Genomic DNA, 23850 nt, shown 5'->3' with positions numbered 1-23850 from the left:
AGTATGACGAAGTCACTAAATCCAGGTATAATTTTCCAGATGCAGGTCAAATGGGCATTTTACTAATACGTTTTTCCTTATATTGTTAGGGGGGCTTTAGGTAATCCCTAAAAATTACCTACTGGGAAACACACAAACATACACAAAACCAACAATAAGACACTCATACAGAGACATTTGAACTAAAAATAAATCAGATGCTTGTGTGTTTTTTTATTGCTTGTCAACATGAAAAAGGGTTTATAAAAATACGTATTTGTAATACTTCTTATATACATTTCAAGAACTGATGAATACCAGCATGAATTAAGATTTTAATATACTGTTCCATAAATACAATCTATCTATAACATAGACTTCTTTAACAAGATACTGTATGTACTTAGGTATCCTGTTATATTGTTGCGTTCCCTCTGCTGCTGTTCTTGATGAATGTGAACTGCAACTATAGTGTCTCTATTATCTCTAAGCAAAACAAGAGGTTCTCTAAAGGTAATACAATCTGTCCCATATAGCACTGGGCGAGTGCCCAACACTTCATTGAGGTTCTCATTTTATATTTTCATTCAAAAATCATTCACACATAAATGACAGTGACAATAATTGTGCTTTAACAACTTGTGTCTTAACAGTGTGATAAAATTAATAACAGTGGCTGAACAAGAGCAAACTCCACTGTTGATGACGTCCCCAAGATGGAAAACAGCCATAGTGGATGTGACAACTAAATGAATAAGGAATTTCTCCTCCATTAAGTAAACTTGAACAAAGTCATAACTTTGTCTTAACAGTCGTCCAAAAACAATAGCTTGGTGTAATACTTCAGTATGATAATATGATAATATAAAGCATAAGCTATGATTTACTAGACAAAGTGAACAGTTGGCACTTTGGCTACAATAAGGCATCTCACTCAGCCTTCATTTGGTCCCTGACATCTGAAGGCAATGTTTCAAACAGTGCATCTTCTACAATAAGGCCACTGCGTTTCAAGGCCCGACAGCAACCAAGCTCTGGTGGCAGGACCTCAAAATGGTTGCCTTTGAGCTCAAAGTGTGTCAGTAGAAGCAGGTAGGAAATTTTTGGTGAGAGTATGGACAGGGTGTTCTTTCCAAGTTTTAGCGTTTTGAGCTTTTTGCAAAAAAAGAGCTCATCTGGAAGATTTTCAATTTTGTTGCACGTGACAGAGAAATACTGAAGACTCTGAAGGACTCCAATTTCTGGGGGAATGAATCGGATGTCATTGTTGGACAGGTCCAGGTAGCGCAGCTTGTTGCATAAGAATAGGTGTGAGGGCAATATCTCAATCTTGTTGTGGCTGAAGTAGAGACGCTCAAGACTGCCAAGCTTTTTGATATGCTCTGGAATATACATGATGCTGTTGTACCACAGTTTGAGGCAGGTGAGTTTCCTCAGATGCTGGAAGCTGACAATTTCCTCTATGGAGCGAAGGTTATTTTCTTTCAGGTCAAGCTCCTGCAGGTTTGTGAGGCTGAAGACTGCATGTGGAATGCGCTCCAGATCACAACGCACAAGCTCCAGTTCTGTCAGATTGGTCATCTTTTTCAGGTTGTTGAGCATAACCAGTTTAGTGCCATCATTATATATGTACAACCGCTGCAAATGGCTTGAAACATCCACAATAGACTGTAGGATCTTGGTCAAATTACTCTTAAGGGAGAGAGTTTTCAAACACTTCAGCTCACGCAGTGATTCAAGAACTACATTCTTGGAGGCATCGGGGCTCAGTGATCCGGTGAGATAGAGCTCTTCTAAGTTCCGCAGGCCATACAGCCAGTTTGGAAGCTCCCTGCTATCATCAAACTTCACACGAAGGACTTTCAGGTTCTCTTTGAGGAAGGAGGTAGCTGTCGTGTGCAACTTTAAAGAGCACTGGTAAAGAGACAGCTCCTGAAGGTCTTCAAGCTGAGAGATGGAGGCAGGAATAGTGACATTGTTGATGATCTCCAACTTGAGTGACTGGAGCTCTGTCACTTCAAAGATGGTGTCTGGAAGCCCAGATAGCATAAAAAGCTGAAGCTCAAGTCTGTTGTTGGCATTAGTCTGCAGTCTCTGCCGCAGTTTCTCTGCAGTCCACTCGTGGTTGAGGTTGAGCTGCTTTAATTTGTTTTCACTGACCTCTGACAGAAAAACTGCAAATCTTTTTGAGTACAAAGGGTCATATTGATCAATCATGTGTAGCATGAAAGCAAAGTCATTCTTGACATCCGGTATGTCGTTGATGCCTGTTTCCTGTCGCACATACTCAAAGGAGTACTCTTTCAGTGAGCGGTAAAACAGCCAGTAGGAGGTGTACAGGCTTGTTAATCCATAGACAACCACAAAGCACAAATAACAGTACGAGAGCTTAGAGAACAGATGAGCCATGGTGTGATTACATGAGAAATTTTTATAGCCTGTCATGTCCTGGATGTCAACATTGCAAGTTACTGTAATCTGCACTTTAGACACTAGAACGCTGTTATACGCGATGATCAGAAGAAATTTGAGCACCTTGAAGACAGTCTGGCGAACATACATGATATAGAGGATGTCCCCTTCCTCAACATGCAAACGGAACTTCTTTACCTTTTCAAAAAGAGCTTTGGCTTGTTCTCCCTCTTTTTTATCAAGAGCACTTGCTGTTGGCTTGTCAACTACAATCCTTTCTGGGATAGACCGGAGGGACTGTGTCTTCTCCAGATTGCCTTCCCCAGGAGGGACATTAATGTTGGACCGGTTGGTGGTGTTCTTTTTATGGTCTTTTTCTTCAGGATTTTCTCCAGAAACCTCAGACAAGGCTCGCGTGGTCCATGGAGAGTCAAAGCACTTGCCCAGGATGGAAATAAAATGCTCTATTTTAGAACTAGAGCCAGGGAATTTGAACCAGAAATTGCTACACACCATGAAAATTAGAGTGTGTATAAGAACCAGATAGGGAAAATACTTAGCATACCAATGGAGAGCCTTCTCATAACACATTTGATTGATGAAACTGTACTGCTGAAGATCCAGATCAGTTTTCAGGCCCTTCATTTCTTTTGGCAGAGCTGAGTAATGGGACTGCAAGTTTAGCACTGACTCCGGTTCAGGTTTACTTCTGTCTTCTACAGAGATGTTCTGGTCCGGTGATGACATTCTTTGAGGAAGGCAGATGATTTTGTCTTGCATGACCTAAAATGAGATAAAAACATCCTTAAAACAAAACGACAAATACTGGGAGGATATAGTGTCAGCCACAAGGTGGCATCATTAATCAACAAATGTCTTCTGTGCTATGTGTGCAATGTGTGATAATGTAAACAACAAAGCTAAACAGATGATTCATTGTGAAAAGCTATTTTTTTTAATTTTTTTTATAGAAAACAGCCAGTTTAACTGTGGCAGGCTTGAGAAAGAGCCATTTTGTGTACTTAGCTATAGTTTGCTCAACTTGGCACATTATAGTATGCATTGATCTGACATTAAAAAAAAAAAAATAAATAAATCAGCAACTCAAATATAGAGTATTTTACTTAAAATAAAATTTATTAAGTTACTTTGAGTCATTCTTCCAATATCAAAGTGTAAAATCCTTTTTTTCCTGACAAGTGGCATTAACTGAGGGAGGTGTAACGCAGTTGGGCTGCAGCACATCACAGATTGAAAATGCAAAGTCAGGACTGCTGAGGTCTCTAAAGAGCAGATCAGCAGAATTTTTACAAACTATGACTCTCTTTGTGTCTCTCCTGTTAACTCTAAATGCAGGAATGTTAATGTCAAACTGCTGGAAAAACTTCTGCTGGTACAAAAAATGCTGCATTTACACCAGTACACAGCAGCTCTTTTAATTCCAACCCATGCAGAAATTGAACTACACAGTGTGTTGATGATGCTCCATGCAACTCATAAAGTAAACTTGTCATAATTATCTGATGGCTGGCAAAACTACTTACCCATTCTATTTACTAACTATTAAATCATTTCCAAACACTGTGATGTTGATACTAAACCCGCAGGGAAAACAAAGGATATTTGCACCATGATAAAATATCCTGTTTTTCTCTCTTATCCTTTTTTTTTCTAAAATCTTTTGGTATGACTTCCAGGGTTTACACAACAGAGCTCTACAGCGGCCAAAAACGTTCCTTTTGCACACAGTCAAGGAAGTGAATTGACCTGCCACTCGTGTTTGGAATCTGATGTTTACTAAAAGGGGCTGGTGGCTTAAAGTTTCCACTGGTAAACTCTTGCTGCACTGAATGCTTCCCTTTCTCCACATAGGCCTGCCTGTGTGCAAGGACTAAGGCTGCAAGTGTGTCTGAGCGGGTGTCTACAGGGGACAGAGCAGTAATTGCAATAACAAATCTGATGATCCATCAATGAACTTAAACTAAGTCGAGAGAAACAAATTGATTTTGGATACTGGAGAAAATAACAGCTTTACCCCCTTTATCCCAGAGGCATGTTAACAGTTTAAATTCCTTTTCCATTAGTATATAGGCATATTAATCAGCATAATGACATTTCTGTTTCTCTTCATATGAGGTCTTTGGAGTGAAAAAGGAAAAAGTAATCGGTGAATTATTTATATTAGAAACCATTACAAAAAGTTATGATACATATAGTTATTGCTCTTTACATCAGGAGCAAGAGTAAAATATATTTTAATTTTCATTTAAAAACTAATACCGAACCTGATGCCAGGATCAGGCAAAGGATGTCTTGACACTCTTTCATTGGTGGAGAGTGGGGTACTTATCTAGAAACCTAGAACAGCCAATTCACTTGATGTATGCTCCAAAATAGAGGCAGCATGGATGGAGCAGTGCTACTGACCTGGAGGGTGCATCCAAAGACACCAATCATGAGCATGACAACAGAGAGATAGTCGGTGAACACATCCCACCACGGCTTCAGTACTCGCAGCGCCGGCTGCTGCTCAGAGAACTGCCGGAACTCCGTCACAGGGATCATGATGCCTGTTGGGAGAAAAATTTCAAAATCGTGCCAACAAGATGGGAACATGGCTTGTCCATCGAGAGGTGAAACACTAGCATTACCATTAAATTCACCTTTTCAAAAGAAATTGGTCTGACTTATGTTTTCAGTGCAAGTAACAACGAAGACAATTAGAGTGTACTACTGGTAAGAACATTCTTAAACGGCAGCACCTGGATTTAAACTCCACTACAATATAGCCATCCGTCCTTACGAAGTGTCACTGACCAAGATGCTAAATCCCTGCCAACGCCTGGGTAGGTTTAGTTTGCACCTCAGCTTTTATTTAACAAATGCAAGTACAAAGAGTTTCCTTATTAGGGTTAATATGATCATTATTAGTAGTAGTTGTGGAAGATTAAGTACTACTGTTATTACTACCGCTATCATTAAAACAAACAAAAATAAATCAATCAGTTGAAAATGTTGGCCTGTCTTTCCTTTGGATCACCTGCATTGTTTGTATATCAGGTTTTCAACATTACAGGTCATGCTGCTGTCACTACAGAGGCTGTTCATAATTTTGCAAAGCCCATTTGGGGAAAAAAGTCCGCACAATAACAAAGATTATAATTTAGAATATCAGAGAAATGAAAGGATTGATTGTGCCTTTAAATTCAGACTCAAGTAACACTTACACCATCAATCCCCTTTGTTGACAGCCTCCCAAAAGTCAAACCTAAGGTCAAACAAACAAAATAACTTTTTCTTGTCCTTACCCTCAAGTGTTAACCTTGATCCTGCAAACCTCAACAAAATAAGGGCTCATATCAAATCTACAATGCATATGGCCTAAATAGTAAAGCCTTGTTATGGTTTATTATGCAACAGACAACAATTTACAGTGCGATAAATGATGGTGAATATAAACCTATAGCAGCTGCAAAGAAAGAGCTAAGGTGTTACATGGTTGGTGAATTATTCTTATCATTAAATATGCTGGCTGCAGAAGATATCCGACAGAATACCACGCCTATCCAGACAAAACACTGTTCTACGACTATTAATCTGGACAATCAAACATGTTTCCCTTCCTAACCTATAATATCTGCATGGCAGCTATAGATTCCTTTTTCATCATTTCATAGTTATCTTTTATCTAAATTCATGCACATTAACTCTAAATATGGCCCTATGCCTTTCTCCATGCTCAGTCAACCTATTTTCTTTACTTTGTCCTTTCCTTTGCTCTTGTATTCTTCACTTTGTGACCTGATGTTGATTAGGTAGTCATAGCCACCAATGTGTTATCACTGTCCAGTATGACTACTCATTCAATATCTGATCCCTGTATTAGCATGTCATATAATAACACCTTAACTTCAAAGTAGCCTATTCGCATCACATAGGACAGATTACACCAATAGCAACATACACGTACAGGCCCATTGGATGCTATTCACCAGTCCCAATTTCAATTCATTTTACAAAAAAAGGTGTGCTCTACAGCAATTTTATTATGAATGGTTTTCTCTGTAAAACGCACTCTTAAATCAAGACTCAAAAATACACAAGGTCCTCATTCCAGCTCCCTCTGGAGGTCCTCCTGGCACTGGCTCAGTGGAAAACAGGAGCCAGCAAATATACTGAGTCTCCATGTCACCTCAAAAACTGCTCACTCTTTAGTAATGGAGCTGCATATTGACTGACAAGAGAAAAAAAAATCAGCGAAACTGTGGCTGAAGCTGGGTTCCAACTCTTTCCATTACTTACATACAGTATAGATAACTACTATTGATCCCTTAAATTAAAAAGCTAACAGTGAAAAACCTGCCCTTGCCAACATCACCGCCATGATAGCTCTGTCATGTACAGTGACTCATCACTTAAATTCACTGATGCTGCCCTGTTCGCTCTGTCCTCATGGTCACCTTTCACAGTTTGCTCACTGGTGCTGCAGGTATCGTGTTTCCGACATCTGTAAGCGAACCAAGCAGGAGGTTGATTGCATTATCATTCAAACTCAAGGGGCCACCTAAATGAAAAATGTTTTATTTGCATTAATGATATCTCTTTAATAATATATATGCTACTGTGCAAGACTTCATTAAAACCATTATGGTAGATTATTTGTGCAATACCATGTTGATACTCTTAATATTATCTTTACAATACTCAAGAGTTGTATCATCTGCAGCTCCACAGTGCCAAAAAGAAGGCTGCATTGTCAATAGCTTACCATGGATGCATCCACACACACAATTTTGGCTGTTAACATTATGAATTTTGGTCACTCCATTCATGAGTCTGTTATAGTGATGCAGCATCGGAGTGCAGCAGGGGCGAGGACTGAAATTTTCTCAGCCCCTTTAAGTTTGTCACTAAAAAATCTGTAATGATCAAAGTCATTACACTAACTCAAACAGGAAGAGCGAAGGACTGTTATTCAGGGGATGTTTACACAAACCGTCTATTAATGGCTCAAGTAAACATTTCAAATAACTGAGCATTAGTTTATGCTATGCAACCTAAACAATTGAGCAGTTATGCAGGTAAAATGGGGCTATTGTACACTGTTGGCAATCTGAACTGTCTTTGGTATTGAAGAAAATTACTTCTTTCCACTGGATGAGTCAGCCACCACTGAGCTGAGCAGGCCATACCCCATGTCACTTCCTGACAGGAAATTTTGTGAATCTCAGATATCCAAAAGCAGACTATTCATGTTTGGAACACACCCAACCCCAGGGATGGAAAATCCTGTCTAAAATCCTGTCTCATTAGGGTTACGAGGAAGCAACAAACACACACACACACACACTGTAAGATAAAATGTCTACAATCAATGGTGTTCATATTGTAGATTTTTTTTTTGTTAAACAGAAACTTTAGAACAACTTAAAACTGTTTTATTCCATGATTATTATACCCTACTTAATATTGGCTATCCTATCACTTGGCTACCCAGTAGGCTCGAGTTTCCCCTTTAAGCGGTGAGGATAAATTTAAGATGCACTCCGGGTCTGTGAACAACTCCTGGGCAAATACATTCCTATTCACAATGACTGTAGACTGCGGTTTATAGATTATGACGCCTCTTGTAACCATCAGACTACCGTGATTTATCTTTTTAAGCCACAGAAGCGAGTAGTTGCACATTTCAGCTCCGCCGAGTGTAGGGCAACCTATCTATTGTCGGAGCACTGAGCATAACAGCGCTTTCAACAAGAAGGTCAACATCTCAATACTGACATACTAATGATTTACCTTGCGCTGGACAGCAGCCCGAGCTGTGAATCTGACCGGTCGGTTTTCAGGCGATGGGATTTTGGATCATGATGTCTTTGTGCGCTCCCTTGTTTTCCGTTATGTCCGTCAGCCTTCCTGGATCCTTGATCGGACTAATGCTGGCATGTACGCCAGAAGGGCGTGGACTTCAGCTCTGGACCACAGAAACTTTTTTTTTTTTTCCTGTTAGTGATGATAGAAAGTTGTTAATGAGGGGTCTTACATACCCGTACTTACCCATACTGAGCAAAAGTGAGTGACTGAGTGAGTGAGCGGGTAAACAAACAAAGAAATAAATAAACAATTAAAAAAACGAGATCTGACAGCACAAATAAAGTGAGTATAGATTCATATTAAATGCATTATTGTTGTTGTTGTTTTTAGTTATTGTTTTAATATAATAATTAGAATTAGAATCATCATCACCATCATCAAATTGTCCTATGGGCCTTTTGGTGTTGCTTTTTTTTTTTTTTTTTTTTTTTGGTAATGCTAATGATCAGTCACCTTTATGGTGGTTTGTTTGTACCATACTTTTTATACCATAAGGAAGGCTGCAGTTTCTATCCTCTGCAGTGTTATAAATAATTTGGGGTAAAACTCAAGTAGTTGCTGGCTCCCTCGCCGTCCAATTTGCCCGTGTCATCCTCTTCCCTCTGAAATATCCCTCTTTAAGTTTTGGGGGGAACCAGTGCTCCATTAGACAGGAGGATTTTCAGACTGGTTGACACAGTGTGCGGCACCAGTAGCAAACTGTTATGACTTAGGAGACAGGAATTTCTTTCATTTTAAACATTTTCTCTAACAGCTGCTCAAAGTTAAGTCAAGAGACTCTTACGTGGGATGAAATGTATTGCAAAATGAATGTACAATGCTGCTGACTGACTGAGGGAAATTGTCTTTTGTGTGTGCCTTCCATAAGGAAATGATACCATGGCGTCACCACTGTGGCTGGCAGGGATCAGTGTCCTGCTCAGGGACAGTTCAGCAGAGCAGATGTTTGCTGACACAGTGTCTTCAGCCATGATCCTGCTGCTTGAGAGTCAGTCTCACCACTCAGTTCACTCCGCAGCCTTCTGCCTGCAGCCCCTATATATTGACCAAACTGCTGGCAAGATTTCAAATGTTCTCTTTTTAATTACAAGCATAGTTAGCTCCTTTGGGACTGGTGCCAGCAACTATAAGGGAGGAAAAGAAATAAAGATCTTACAAGCAGTGCGGGCCGCTTTCAAGATCTGGAGCCTCGTCATGGTTTTAATTTCACTGGTGATAGAAGATGTGACCAAGGTCCGGATCATAGCACACTGTGCAAAAGCTGTCTGGGTATCCAGCAAATGTGTCACTAAATGAAGTTCTTCAAACTTCAGTGTTTTCAGTACTACAGTGCTTTTGTTTTTCAACCTCAAAGCATGACTAATGTAATTTCAATGGTGTTGAGTTTGTTTCCTGCATTTTATGTCTTTATTGTCTAGGTAATGTTTCTGTAGGGAGAACAGGCAGGTTGAAATCGCTTTGGTTTGTGCTTGAATGCTTTGCTTTCATATTCTGAACAGAATATGCCCTAATTAAAGCTGGTAATATCCTGACAAAATATACGTACATATAAATAAACTTCACTCCAGTTAAACAAACTGAAGATCCACCAGTCTGAGGTCTGGTTAATGTGTAAAATTTGTCTTCTAGATTGCCACACAGCCCTCACTGACAGGAGACTTCACATTTCCAAGCTGTGAGCTTCTTTTAAGGAATTACATTAGAAGTCAGTCTCAGTTTGAGAATATCAAGATTGCTAAGGAGTTGATAGTATAAGGGAAGAAATAGTCTGGAAGTAGTCTGCAGCTTAAGGTAAGAACATGGCAACCGGAGGTGTTGTTCATATGATAGAGCATGCATATACATATTTTTGTACATCCAGTTTGTGGATCAGCATGTAGAGGTATTTCAACTCAGCACCGTTCAGTTAGACATGAAACCATGTGACCAGAGGAATTATTTGAAAATGTTTGACATGAGACAGAAACAATCTTGTGATGCATCTGCAAAGTTTCTAAAAGGGTCCACAGTTATGAGCACCATCACAATCATCACATTGGATAAAATCATTTACTTATCCGCTGGCAGGATTTCACTTACAACAATACAAATTCATGGCTTGGCCTGAAATTCACGGCTTCATCAGTTTGTGGAAATTAAATATTCTTTCTAGTGAGCTGTAGCTTTTTTCAAAATTATAGATTAATACTAAACTGTATCTACATTTCTTTTTAATTAATTTTCACAGTCATCTGTTGAGTGGGTCTGGCTTGATTATTTATCAATGATCAGATTCTACTGCCTTAAAAAAATTTTTTAACCTTTTATGTGTTTACATTTTGATTATTTATTCTGTTTGGATTCTGTTGTTTTTCTCTCTTTTCCTTGGTAACCTTGTTTCTGTGTCTTTGGTTTATCTTGCTTGTGAAGTCCTGTGTAAACTTTTTTTTTTTTTTTTTTTTTTTTTAAGAGCAGTTGTTTTCATACAGCTGGTCCTCTCCTGCTCCATCTGATGTGTTTCCATGCTCACAGTGATCAGCAGGAACAAACTCCTCAAACAGCCTAAACCACAAACAGCCTCAAAGATCACTGATCTGTCCAAATAAAGTTTTTATTATTGTTAGGAGGAAATGGCAGATTGTACTAACACCAGACTACAGCCCCTCAACTTTGCACCATCACCAGAGAAGCTGACTTTTTACAAAAAGGAAGGTGATAATGAATTTGAGGTTGCTTGTTACAGCTTTACAACTATCTGAGGAGCCGTAATTGTGCATAAGTGTTGTTTTGTCAGATATAAAGCCAATACATTTCAGTTAGATGGAAGTCAGAGGAGGGAAAATCTCATACAGCTGCGTGTGCTTTGCTTTTCAATAACAATACCACTACAGTGAAGGAAACAAGGATGCTTACAACAAAGAGGGGAAGTATGCCACTGGCCAAATATAGCTCACTTATCTAATGACAATGCATGTACAAAATAATATATTTTATTTGCTTAATATTTGCAGTTTATATAATGTATAAAGAGTATTGCACTTGCCAGTTTAGCTGTATATAGATAAATATAATGTTAACTAACCTGGAAAATTTCACTGCTAGAGAGGCAGCACTGAAATTTGACAGCCAGAAAGATAGCCACTGAAATGACAAAACAAAACACACACAGAGACACACACAAGTCCAGCAGGTTATTGCTTTTGACCTCTTTCTAAGTTCACTTAGTCCATACTTTTCAAAACTCTAGATAGTCTCTTATCTTTATATTTACCTTATATTTTACCTAGATAAGTCGATAGATGTCCAAAATATTGCAGTATGAACCTTAGAAACAAGGATGACCCATCAAAGGTGATAATTTACCATAGTCTAATGTTTGGTCAGTGTGTGTGTGTTCTCCATGCAGTGAATCACGCAGATATTTAATGGAAAGAGACATAAGTACAGCTAAAAAAAAAAAAAAAAAAATCTGCTCCTTGACCTAGTTTTGTAAATGTTTTGTTTTTGCTGATTCAGTAGACCTATTATATCCATGCAATGGCCACAGACCTGGCAGAGAAATTAATGTCTCAGTAACCATTTACTGTATTCCCTTTGGTACAAGCCTTCCAACAGAGCTTGACAGACTAAATCAATCTCATTAACAGATGTTGAGCGCAAAATAATACCTGTTCACTTTCATTCATGCCTTTAGTCATTCAAGAACCAAAACCAATATTGCCCTCCAGTGGGCTCTGCTCTCTTAAATACAGCATGGGACAACTTTGCAGCTTTACTTGCCAGAGTTTTGGGGGATTTATATTTTTATTTAAATTTTTTTTTATATATGTTACCTCTATTGCAAATTGAATGTCTTTTGGGTCATTTGATGTCAATAAATAGGTCACTCCCTTATAACAAATATATTTAAAAATTTACAAGTATGAAAAACTCAAATGTGTGAAATGTAATCAAAACTTACAATTGACACAGATACTGTCTACAGTCTCCTTACAAATGCTCTTTCTCATAGCCAAAGAAATGTGAGAAATGCCATTTCATAGCAATAATTTGGTCAGCATATGAGCCAATGTGGTGTCACCGGCAGTGATTATTACACGGCATGTGCCAGTGTTGTTTATTGCCTTATACACATTTCATAGACGGGAAAAACGTATGGGGCCGGTTACTTCCTAATGTTTGCCATTTTATTAAGCTACGATTTACTGTGGCAAACAACATCATGCAGCAGGGGCAGAAACAGCGTGCCCCAGCCCATGCCCATGCTGGTTGGCCAGGGCTGGAGGTGGGGATAAAACTCATTTGATCCAAATGATACAGCTGGGGTCAACGGTGCCTTCATGGGCTCCTCGTAATTTTCTCGTGCCCAGTTTGAAAGCCTCAGTCAAGGGCTGTGGAGCGAAAATGGCCTAGTTTCGGCGTGGTTGTTGCTTATGTGTGCTGCGGCAGCATAACAAAAAGAAGACAGCAGCCACATGCTTTAAGTTCAAATTGATTTATCAAAACAAATCTGTGACTCATTAGGCTATTTATAAAGAAGATTATGATGGTTGTTTTAGGATATTGTGACACAGTGGTGCTAAAATGATAACGTGCAAATGCTCATAAAAAAAAAACTGACAAATTTTGTATGAAACAGCTGGGGGGGTTATTTTACATTTTGAGCTTTTTCTTGACATCATATATCTTTCTGTTCAATTCAATGCCTTTGCTTCATTTTCCCTAAAAACAAGCACGTCTCGGTCACCCAAGTAAAGACCCAGAAAATTCCAGTTGGGTCAGTCATCTGTAATAGCAACATTTCCGACAGCACCCAAAGGCAGCATCGCATTCCCCCGTCGCCGTTGTCTCCTCCTCCTGCCTTTCGTCGCCGTCTCTCCATCCCGCAAGAAGTAAATTCAGTGTGCAGACCCGGGTGCCTTAACCTCTGTCACTGCATGGTACGTGGTCGTAATGAGTCGGTGGCGGCTGTTATCATTGTTGTCCATGGCAAATGAAAGCTAAACAGGCAGCCACCGCAATGAATGTGGCGACGTCGAAACACCATAACCGGCCACAGTTGACATGTTGCTACTGGCTAACGATAGCTAGCTAGAAAATGCTAATGTGTTTCGTGGGAAAGAGCATGAACTGGGTTTGCTGACTCCTCGTGGTGCTGTCAAATCTTCCGAGGGTGAATAACAAGATGTCAAAATGTAGCTAACCGGCACTCTGTGGTTTTCCAATACGTACAGGGTAAATTCAGTGACTGTTCATGTCCCCAAAATGTCTCATGGTTGTAGTTTAACTGTCCACCAGACTCTAATGATAGCTCACTACCGCCATCTACCGTTGTAAGCTGTTAACACCACAGTCATTGATGTGACATTTGTGTCCGGGGTGCAGTGCTAATGGGATTTAATTTAAACCTCGAGTAGAAATGTGAATAATAATAAAAAAAAATTATACTCACATAATATCTATATCTATCTATCTATATATATATATTGAGAGAGAGCTAATGCATTTTCACACCACATAGCTGAGTGTTCAGTCAGTGTGGCAGAAGTATTTCCAGAAGCTAGAAAGTTTTTGCTGAATATAATTTACACTATTCTACACTATACTGGTCATTAAATTATAGCATGCAGCTATAAACTGTAAATTCAACTTTGCTTTAATAATTTGCTGCAGTAAAAACACTTGCACTGAACTAGCATTTTCGACCAAATAGTTGAGAATACATGTACAGACTAACATTTCAGTCGCCCTCTTTACATAGTTTGTATCAAAAGTGTATCAAAATGTGTATTTCCATGTAAATGTTCTACCTGTTTTGAACAAGAAGGCAATGCAGTGAGTCTATCACAAAGGCTGATGTACATAACACAATGAAACTTGACCTACTTGGCAAATTTCCAAAATGTCAAGGTCTTGTACAAGGTTGGTGTCTCTGTGCTTGTGTCAGGCAAAGGGCTCCTACCTATGGCTGAGGGGCTAGGACAGCACTCCAAAGGATTGTCCTCATCAGACATACAGCCAGTGTCATGGCAAGGGGCTCCCAAACTTCATGGCAAGGACCCTAAATTAGATATACATAAGTCCAGAGACTTGCTGTTTGAGTTGTTTAATTTTTTGTACCGCAGTAGTGGTTCATATGAAACCTATTAATAAAATAGTCATCCTAATACATTCTGTGACTGTTAAGTCAATTAATTGGCTATTGTTGTTTTGGAGTGCATAGGCTGAGAATTAGGATTAGGATAGCTTTTTCACCACCAATCACCATTCTTACCAGTTCCACATGTAGTGCACCACCAATTAGCATAGCTGATCATTATAAACGTAATAATTTTTATTCTGCTCCTGGTCTGTCTGTTTCTATGCAGCATGAACATATCACGGCAAATCCTTAATTCCTACAAGTTTGTATGTCATTCCTTTCGGGAAAACTGTACAAGAAGGTTTTGTACTTCACAGGTAAGATTACTTAACAGACGTATGAGTTCAGTGCCGGCATTCTTCTTAACACTTTGGTGATGATACATATGGTGATTCTTAAATTGGATAAAATTGTGATTTTATCAGACAGACTTTTCTCGTAGTTTTCTTGTGTGTTTTCCTTTTTTGTCAAGCAGCAAAAAAGTTGTAGCCTGGCGTGTTTGTGTTAATTTGCCTCGTGTGAAATCGCATGTTCCGAAATGTGACTATTGAGTATGTGCACATTAGTGATGTTGTTGTGAAACAATATATTCTGCAGCCCAGGTGCAGTTTTTTTTTTTTTTTATCAGCACTCTTTCCATGCACCTACTAAAATGTTCACTTAGTTGTAATGTTTCTTTGTTTTTGTTTTTGCAGTGTACAATGGCATCACGACATAAACACTCCAAAAGAATTGAGGGCCTGGATAAGAATGTCTGGTAAGCGTAAGGATAAATTAAACTGTTTGCCTGTATTTAAAAGCTTTCTTTCTCTCTTTCTGTTGGCTAAGTTGGGAGGTGACGAGGATGAAGTAGTTTGCCTTCCTTTCTTCTTTATTTCTTATCATCTTACTGTTCTATAGTCCTAATTATTGTATAGTATAAAGGCCACAGTGTAATCTTCTCAAAACCAGATGTGGTCCTTCTGATAAGATTTTGCCCGCTCCTGTGTAAGATAAAAACTCTATTGACGGTTAATTGAAAATTAGTTTTGTGCAGTCCACAAACAATGATTTATTTCATTTCAGGGTGGCGTTCACTTCAGTGGCAGCAGACCCAACCATTGTCAACCTGGGCCAAGGCTATCCAGACATTCCTCCACCTTCTTATGTCACAGAGGCACTGGCGAAGGCTGCATCAGTGGACAGGATGAATCAGTACACAAGAGGCTTTGTAAGATTCACACAATGTACTATCTGTAACTTTATGATAGCCGTAATCATCTTAAAATAATTCAGTGATGAAATAGGCTGTAGGGTGGCCTAGAGGTTAGAACTACTGTCCCTCCAAAGAACAACCCAAGCAATGCACTGCCTCAGTGTCCTTGAGGAAGACAAATCCTTGCAGCTCCTTTTTGGTTGACCTGCAGTCTGGATGGGCTCCACCAATAAGAGAACACAATAAATAAATCACATTATTGTTCATTTACTACAGAAGAAGTCAATTATGTACAGTGTCTCATAGATTGCAACTTATCTATCCTTTTCATTTAAAAAGGGTCATCCATCTTTGGTGAAGGCCCTTTCTCAGGTTTATGGGAAGGTCTGTGGACACCAGATTGATCCCTTCAAAGAAATACTGGTCACTGTCGGGGGCTATGGCTCCCTATTCAGCACCATGCAAGCACTGGTGGAAGAGGGAGATGAAGTAAGGAGATTTCCTTTACTTACAAGTGTTAATTTGCATTTGTTCATGTAACTGCAGTGTTTATAGTTGAGTTCATTACATTATTCAGGACTTGGTTACGCACATAAACAAGCTTATTCATGTGTACTGTCAATTCCTTTCTCAAGGTCATCATAATTGAACCTTTTTTCGATTGCTATGTACCAATGGTACGAATGGCAGGGGCCAAACCTGTGCTGATACCACTGCGCCTTGTAAGTTTTATGCAATTTTATTTATTTGTTTATTTGTGAATGGTATTCCTTATATATTGTCCATTTTTTTGCAGCACTGACATATTAACAGTTGTTATGGACTGTGACAGAAAATATGTCCCAAAATAATTTTTTTGCAACATTGCAGAAGTCTGAAAAGAAGAAAAACATCACAAGTGCCGACTGGATGCTTGACCCAGATGAGCTTGCCAGCAAATTCAGCTCTAAGACAAAAGCCATCATCATCAACACCCCCAACAACCCAATTGGGAAGGTATGAACATGGTGTACATCAAAGTCCTCATTAAGTGCATGAATCTAAATAATTGCTGGCTTGGCTTGATTGAAGGTTGAAAGTTTGTGTCTCATTACCTTTACTGAAGGTTTTGAGTAAGTGCTTTAATAATTGTCATCTTTCTCCAGATATTCAACAGAGATGAGCTGCAAATGATAGCTGATCTCTGCATAAAGTATGACACTCTGTGCTTCAGCGATGAGGTGTATGAGTGGCTCATCTACAAGGGCCACCAACATATCAAAATAGGTACGTTGCCAATAATGTTTTTGTTTCTCAAGCAGAGTTCAGCTGATACTAGCATACTATAAAAATATGATATTAGCCAATCAGTGTCATCCATATGATGGAGGTTCCTCCCTTGTTTCACTTAGTTGCTGTAGTGGTTGCGTTGCAGTCTCAACCCAAGGATTTGCCAAGCCGCCTGAATAATTTGTGTGGTGTTTCTATCTAGAGTATCAGTATCACTTGATGGTGTTCATGCTATTTCAAAAGTTTTCCAACCTGACCTGAGTAAAAATCTATGGGAACCAATTGGGCTGAACTTTGTTTGGCATGAAAATGGTCACATTGGGCAAATTCATTACACTTGGACTGACCTTCAGATAAGGTCAGACAAAATTTTTTTCTGGGTTCCAGTTCCCGATCGAGTGTCCCATTTACCCCCTGAGACAGGTTATTTTATTGGCCTCTGTGTAAAAATAAAATAAATAAATAAAATAAAGGCACTATGCGACCGAGTGTGACCTTTTTGGCATTGGTCAAAAGTTAAGCAGGGCTTTTATTTTGGTCTGTGTTGCACTCGCCTTATTTGTGATGTTCCCGCATAACTCGGAAAATAACTTCATGGAATCACGCGCCATCGACAGCACTGGCTGGAAAGAATGGACTTCTGCACGGTGTGTGTGATTTGTCCTCGCAAACCACCAGTGAAAATAATCCGACTACAAGAGAAAACCTTCGCAGAGGTAGTGAAAGATTCTAGATCTGCAAGTGCAGCAGGCAAACATGACTGGGGGGATCTGTGGACGGACATGGCATTGGACATCCTCTCCAACCCCACCGTGGAGCTTGGCTCTATGGCGGTGGGCGTGATGGGTGTATTCGACTTCAGGTACCTAGCGTTTCGATGCAAGCCAGAGACACCTCCCTCTGCTAGTAATAACGCTGCTCCGTCCGCATTCGACAAGCTCATAGTAGCCCAACAATACACCCATCTGCCCCCACCAAGAAGTGTCCAAAACAAAAAAGATGAACTGAGTAACGCCATACTTAAAAGTCTTGGTACAGGAAAGGTGGGATTCTCTCTGGCTGAGAGCAGTAAACATGGAACCTACCTATTGATGGTAAGTTGGCATGCTAAAGTTAACGTTAATGTGATATGTTAGGTTGCTTGCGTTAGATAACGTTAACGTAACCATTTGACTTCTTAAAAAGGTGGTAACTTATGCAAATATTGAATTAATTATATTTAAAAAGCAACCCATGCATTGTTTCCGAAAATAAAAAAATAATAAAATAAAATAAAATCCCTACCTACCCATCCTTCCCACAAATAAATAAAATAAATAAATCCCCCCTACCCATCCTTAAAATGCTAAATAAAATAAAAAAATTAAATAAAATAAATTCCCTACCTACTCATGCCCTTAAATGACAAGGAACCGGAACCCAGGGTATTATTTTGTTTGGCCTAATCATAACAGTATTACACTGTTCTCAAGGATATTTTCATGCCCTTGTATTTTCTATCATTTTTCATCTTTCCTTCTCTGTAGCCACTCTGCCTGGAATGTGGGACAGAACAATCACTATTGGAAGTGCAGGGAAAACATATAGTGTCACTGGCTGGAAGGTAAGAAATCTGTGGGTATAAAATTGATATTGTTGCTGTTATAAGTCATAGTTAATCATTAAAGTTTTTTTTCTTTTAGCTTGGTTGGTCTATAGGGCCTGAGCATTTGATAAAACACCTTCAGACCGTCATGCAGAATACTCTGTACACATGCCCGACACCTTTACAGGCAAGTCTACATGGTTCTTGCATATTCTTGTGGCAATCCATAAAAGAAGCTAAACTGACATCTGTTTCACTTAGATTCATTTAAGTTTCTGGAAAGGCTGTGGACTTGTCATAGTCAGTGTGTGTTGTGTGTAACTGCAGGAGGCTGTGGCACAAGGTTTGCAGCGGGACTATCAGCTGATGGGTCAGCCAGAGTGCTACTTCTCCTCACTCGCAGAAGAACTGGAAGGCAAGAGAGACCGCATGGCTACCATTATTCAGGAGGCTGGTATGTCTCCTGTCATCCCAGAAGGAGGCTACTTTATGCTCGTGGATGTCACAGCTCTCAGTGAGTAAATTTGCATGTGGTGCTTTATTTGTTGTTTTTCTGTTGTTGATGTTCTAATGTGCTTTACTATAAATTAACCTCATTTTCTGGTGATAATTTCATCCATCCATCCATCCATTTTCTGATACTTATCTGGTACCGGGCCACAGTTATAGCAGGTTGAAGTCTGCTCAGATGGTCCTTTCCAATGCCACATTTACCACCTCCTCCTGGAGGATCCTAAGGCGTTCCCAGACCCAAAAAAAAACAAAAAACAAAAACAGAGATGCCTCAGCCTGACTGTGCCCTGAAATCCCGGCACAGGACACCCTGAGGAAGATGGTCATAAGCCTTATCAGATCCACAGAACACATGTAGATTGGACTTTATGTAGAAAGAGATTTTTAATCTACTGTTATTTAGTCTTTCAGTGGCCCAAATAATGTTTCTTAATTGTGCATAATTAAGTACACAAAGTTGAACACCTCTTTGTTTTGATTGTAGATCAGGATCTGTCACATATGAATGACAATGAGGCCTATGACTACAAGTTTGTGAAGTGGATGATCAAGGAAAAGGTAAAACAATTTTAGGTCTGTATGTTATTTTAAATACTACTGTTTTGTTCCATAGAAGATCCCACTTAAAGCTTATATATTATAGTGACTTTGTAGCCATTATGTTTTTTTGTTTGTTTTGTTTTGTTTTCTGCTGTTACCTGATCATAACATGCATTTGGTATAGAAACTGGCAGCCATTCCAGTCACAGCATTCTGTGGAGAAGCATCCAGCAAGCAGTTTGAGAAATATATTCGTTTGTGCTTCATCAAGGTAAATAGCTACACAGTGAAAGTGTTCAATTATATTTACTTTGGGAGAACAGGTTCTATGTATGTAACTTCTCTGTCTTTTTCTTAACAGCAAGATAGTACTCTTGATGCAGCAGAGAAAATCCTGAAAAAGTGGAATAAGATATAATGTGATGCAATGTCAGCAGAGGTCTTGGTACAGTTTGAAGGGCTTGGGGCAATTGTGAAACACCGAACGAATTTGTTCACTATGGCTGCAACATGCTGCACAAATGGGAAATGGGTAAGGTAACTAACAGTTTTTAGTTAAATTGTATTATGTGTTCACTGGCTATATGCATTTTTTTCTTCTTTCTTTTTTTTCTGGTATTTGTACTACCTTTATACTTTCCTCACCCAACAAAGTCTTTCTAATAACCATAACTCATTACAATCAAACTCGTTCCCCATATTTTGTTTGTAATGGATCACCAGTGGGCCTGCGTGGTATTCCAGAAAGCATATTTACCAAACTCTGACCCTTCAAAAACCCTACAGAAAACCCCAGCTAGGTTTTTTTGGGGAGTTTTTTTCTCGCCCACTATGCAGATTAAGTCAGGATGTGTCATCGTGTTTGTTGTAAAATTATGGGCATGTAAAGCCTTTTGAGACTGTAAACAGTCATATTTGACTGATCAGAGTCAGTCAACTCTGAGTATGTTCACTCTGAATTAAGCTCATGCAGATTGAATGGAAAAAAATCATCAATGAAGCTTCGATACTATGATTCACCATAGCAACATATAGACAAAAGGTAGAGCCTCCATTTTAATCCAGTGGATGTAGATGTGTGTGTATGTGGACAATGCACATTTAAAAAAAAACTGATTCAGAGTGGGCAAAGTGTCAATATGTGAACACAATGAAGTTTTATTCAGTATTGTCCATCAAGTCATCATTTACCAGACTTACATTTCTTTAGCGGGTGATTAAGTGATGGAATCAGACTGTGTATTAGGCCATAAATGCAATATTTGTAATATCTGAATGTAAGGGCAATAACCAGTGTTCAAAGACATGACTAATAGAACTAATAGAACATAAAGTATTATCCAACCAGGATTTTGATTCTGACAGACAGTAAACCTTTGACAGGCAGTTTTATTTGGACTAAATCAGTGAGGACATGAAACAGCCTGTCTGGTCCTGTTTGAGGGAGGAGACAGAGAGAAACTCAGGGTTCGTTAAAGAAAACCTGCCATTGACAGGACAGGTAGACTCACAGAGTAAGTTACCGTGGTTACTGACCCCAAGTTTAAGTTACCTCTCTGGAACTGAAAACCCAGAGTTTCTCTCATCTCAGGGTTAACAAACTTCTTTTCATTCAACCCGCTTCTTGGAATGCACCACTGCTCCTAGTTTTCTTTTACTTTTTAAAGTCTGGGTAACATTACCTGTGGTGCTATGATCTTTCACATCTGTCATCTCATACTGTGTATCAATAGTCTCACTATTTTCTGTTTGCATTCATTTTCATGTCTGCTTATTCAGATTCATGCATTATTGATTGCATTATTTACTGACTCAGTAGATACAAAACATTGTAAATGTATGGGTTTCACATTAGGGGTGTGGTGTTAACATTTGTAGGTTCTCTGACTAATGAATGTTAGTATTGGAATGACTTGCCACTCTGGTTAAAGTGTGCCAACTTTGAGTTACCATAAACCAGTGGAGTAGACAGATCTGGTGCTGAGCTGCTTTGTGACAAGTGTTAAGTTATTCTTTAAATTTTTACTCTACAAAGTACTGTGATATTTTATTGAACCTTTTTGAAATGCAGAAGTACAAATGAATAATAATGTTTTGGGGAAGGGTTACCCTCACTTTGGTATCACAAATTTATACTCCATTATTGCCAATAACAATAAAAATGCGTTTTATCCTACATATTGAGTAGCGACTTCCAAAATCAGGACTTTGGTGTCTGCTGTTGGAACAACAAGCTGTACTTTAAACACACAAGTAATGCAGGTCTGTGTAAGTTCAAGTTCATTTTTCTATATAGCCCTAGAGAGTGTATCTATCCTACAAAGCCTTGATCCCCTGTATATACAAATCAGTGTACACAAAGTCCATGTTATTGAAATGTCATTCTAAACAATAAAATTTTAGAATATTTACCGAATAAAACCATTTCTTATTTGCAGTGTTTACTTTATCAAGGGGTGTTGTGTGACATCTATCAAGTCTGTCAGTAATGAAGTTGTTCTTTCTGCACCTGAAAATAATGTATGTTCAGAGAAGGCAGTAAACTCAGTTTTGACAGGGCATTGTGCGTAGTATTTGAACAAATGATAAAAATCAAGAGCAACTATTTTTAAAACAACTCAAATTCAAAAATGGTGAGAGGGAAGCAGTGGAAACAGATGCAGCAGAGGCTGTGTTCAGATTCATTATTTAAAATATTGTTGATATTTGATTTTTTAGCATTAATTTAAAGAATATCATAGGCACATGCAACAGCCAAAAGCAGAAGGTGGATTTCGTCTTGTTAAGTCTTAAAGCACCATCAGTGGGCTGCCAACACCAGGCCACTGCCATACAGCACTCCTGGTATCCTTCCAGAGCCAATAAAATTTAAGATTATGCAAAGACTTTATTACCTGAATAGTAAATTACACAAAATTAACCTCTGTTCCCCATTGTGCAACAGATGCAAAGCCTTAGAGAGCCCTCAGACCCAAGTCCTCTAGCTTTGCTGTTATGATTAGTGGCCTGAAACATCTGATGAGAATCCTACAATATGTGAGCAAAACATCAACCCTGACCCCGGGCTTGCTCTTGTTGGCAGCTAAAGTCCACTGCGCACTTCACCACAGCTGAATAATGCTCCCTGATGTTTGAGATGATAACTGTCAAGAGACTCATGAACTGTAGATGAGTGTCTGAGACGGGCTTCACTACAAACATGAAAAGGATTTGCTCCTGGAGGAAAAACTTCTTTGCCAAATTCCTGGACCTATTCCAATACAAAAAAATCAGAGTCTAATACAAGGTAAAACACCTAGATGCTTTGTATTATCCCTCTTTGTAATTTACATTTGGCACAATTCTAGATATAGTCAATAGGTGGCCCTTTTTTTATGTTGCACTCTCGTTTGTCTCTTTTTTTTATGTAAAAATAATTGGAAGGAAGAAACAAGAGAAAAAACTTTCATGGGCCAGTATACTAGTGTTCAAAAATATGCCTGAAATACTTTAGTCAGCTTATTTTTTTCCTGTACTTTGATTGAACTGTAGTGTGAAGTGCTCCGTATCACAGTTATATTCAGAGTGTTTTATTCTTGGCCCATCAGACACTCCTGTCAGAAACAGTAACACACACCCTTCCTCCCCTTCAGCTGTGGCATGAGTCTGATACTGTCACTGTGGTGTTGCACCTTACCTCTGAAGACTGGGCTACATTTTGTCTTAGTGATTGTTATTATATTGTTATATACCATGGTGTTATTGCAGAAGTGTAGCTTTCTTGTTCAAACCAGAAAAAGTTATAATTTTGTAATATTCCTGTTCTAACTACAATTTTGAGAATATCCACAGTAGCAGCAATATATGAGCACCCAGTTTCAGTATGTGCAAAAGTAGGTGAAACTATATAATGATACAAAGATAAAGGTTTGGAGCAATAAAACTAATTTGTAAATAAAATTTCTCTGTAAACTGCAGGCACTACCTTATAAAAACATATAGGAGATGGGATATCTGTCCCTGTCAGTTGCATTTCTCTAGTTGTCTGAATAATTGTCAGTGGGATAGGTGGGTTTTGATTGATAGCATTTTTTTTTCTGTAGCCTGTGAAAAACTGTTGACCCATGTCAATAAGTTTATTGACTGGAATAAAGTTCCTATGTTACAGCAATAGGCACAAATCCCATTATTCTGTTTAAAACGGCCAATGAATGCACTGGTAAATTTGTCCCACTGATCTGAAAAGTTTTGGTTGATCTGTTTAAAGCTGAACATGTAAGGCAGTTTTAAAATCCCTGACATGGCACAGAGAGCAACAAAGTACGGCTAAAGACTGACATAATTTTGCTTTTATAGTTCACACAGTCATGAGAGCCACTGTTGTGG

General features: G+C 38.9%; 2 protein-coding genes across 6 annotated transcripts; one reads left to right on the top strand and one right to left on the bottom strand.

Annotated features, from left to right (window-relative positions):
- Positions 1–214: 214 nt before the first annotated feature.
- Positions 215–8300, bottom strand: lrrc8c (leucine rich repeat containing 8 VRAC subunit C). The gene is made up of 3 exons (XM_030050527.1): positions 8188–8300; positions 4819–4961; positions 215–3174 (listed from the first exon to the last, which is right to left on the bottom strand). The coding sequence occupies exons 2-3, from the start codon at positions 4954–4956 to the stop codon at positions 910–912; spliced, it is 2403 nt and encodes an 800-aa protein (XP_029906387.1). The 5' UTR covers positions 4957–4961; positions 8188–8300; the 3' UTR covers positions 215–909.
- A 4726-nt stretch (positions 8301–13026) lies between these two features.
- On the top strand, positions 13027–22155 carry LOC115358319 (kynurenine--oxoglutarate transaminase 3). 5 transcript variants are annotated; one of them, XM_030050240.1, is made up of 14 exons: positions 13028–13181; positions 14610–14700; positions 15079–15140; positions 15449–15593; positions 15918–16067; positions 16214–16300; positions 16449–16574; positions 16724–16844; positions 18374–18450; positions 18530–18619; positions 18760–18946; positions 19430–19503; positions 19670–19756; positions 19847–22155. In XM_030050240.1, the coding sequence occupies exons 2-14, from the start codon at positions 14611–14613 to the stop codon at positions 19901–19903; spliced, it is 1353 nt and encodes a 450-aa protein (XP_029906100.1). In that variant the 5' UTR covers positions 13028–13181; position 14610; the 3' UTR covers positions 19904–22155. The 5 variants fall into 5 exon arrangements, with proteins under 5 accessions (XP_029906102.1, XP_029906100.1, XP_029906101.1 ...); XM_030050241.1 differs by having other exon boundaries at positions 13063–13133; XM_030050239.1 differs by lacking the exon at positions 13028–13181 and adding an exon at positions 14213–14293.
- The last annotated feature ends 1695 nt before the right edge of the window (positions 22156–23850 follow it).

This window comes from Myripristis murdjan, chromosome 4, assembly GCF_902150065.1.
Source record: "Myripristis murdjan chromosome 4, fMyrMur1.1, whole genome shotgun sequence".
Classification (NCBI taxonomy): Eukaryota; Metazoa; Chordata; class Actinopteri; order Holocentriformes; family Holocentridae; genus Myripristis; species Myripristis murdjan.
Note: the sequence above shows the minus strand (reverse complement) of the source record. Positions and strands in the feature narration are given on the sequence as shown.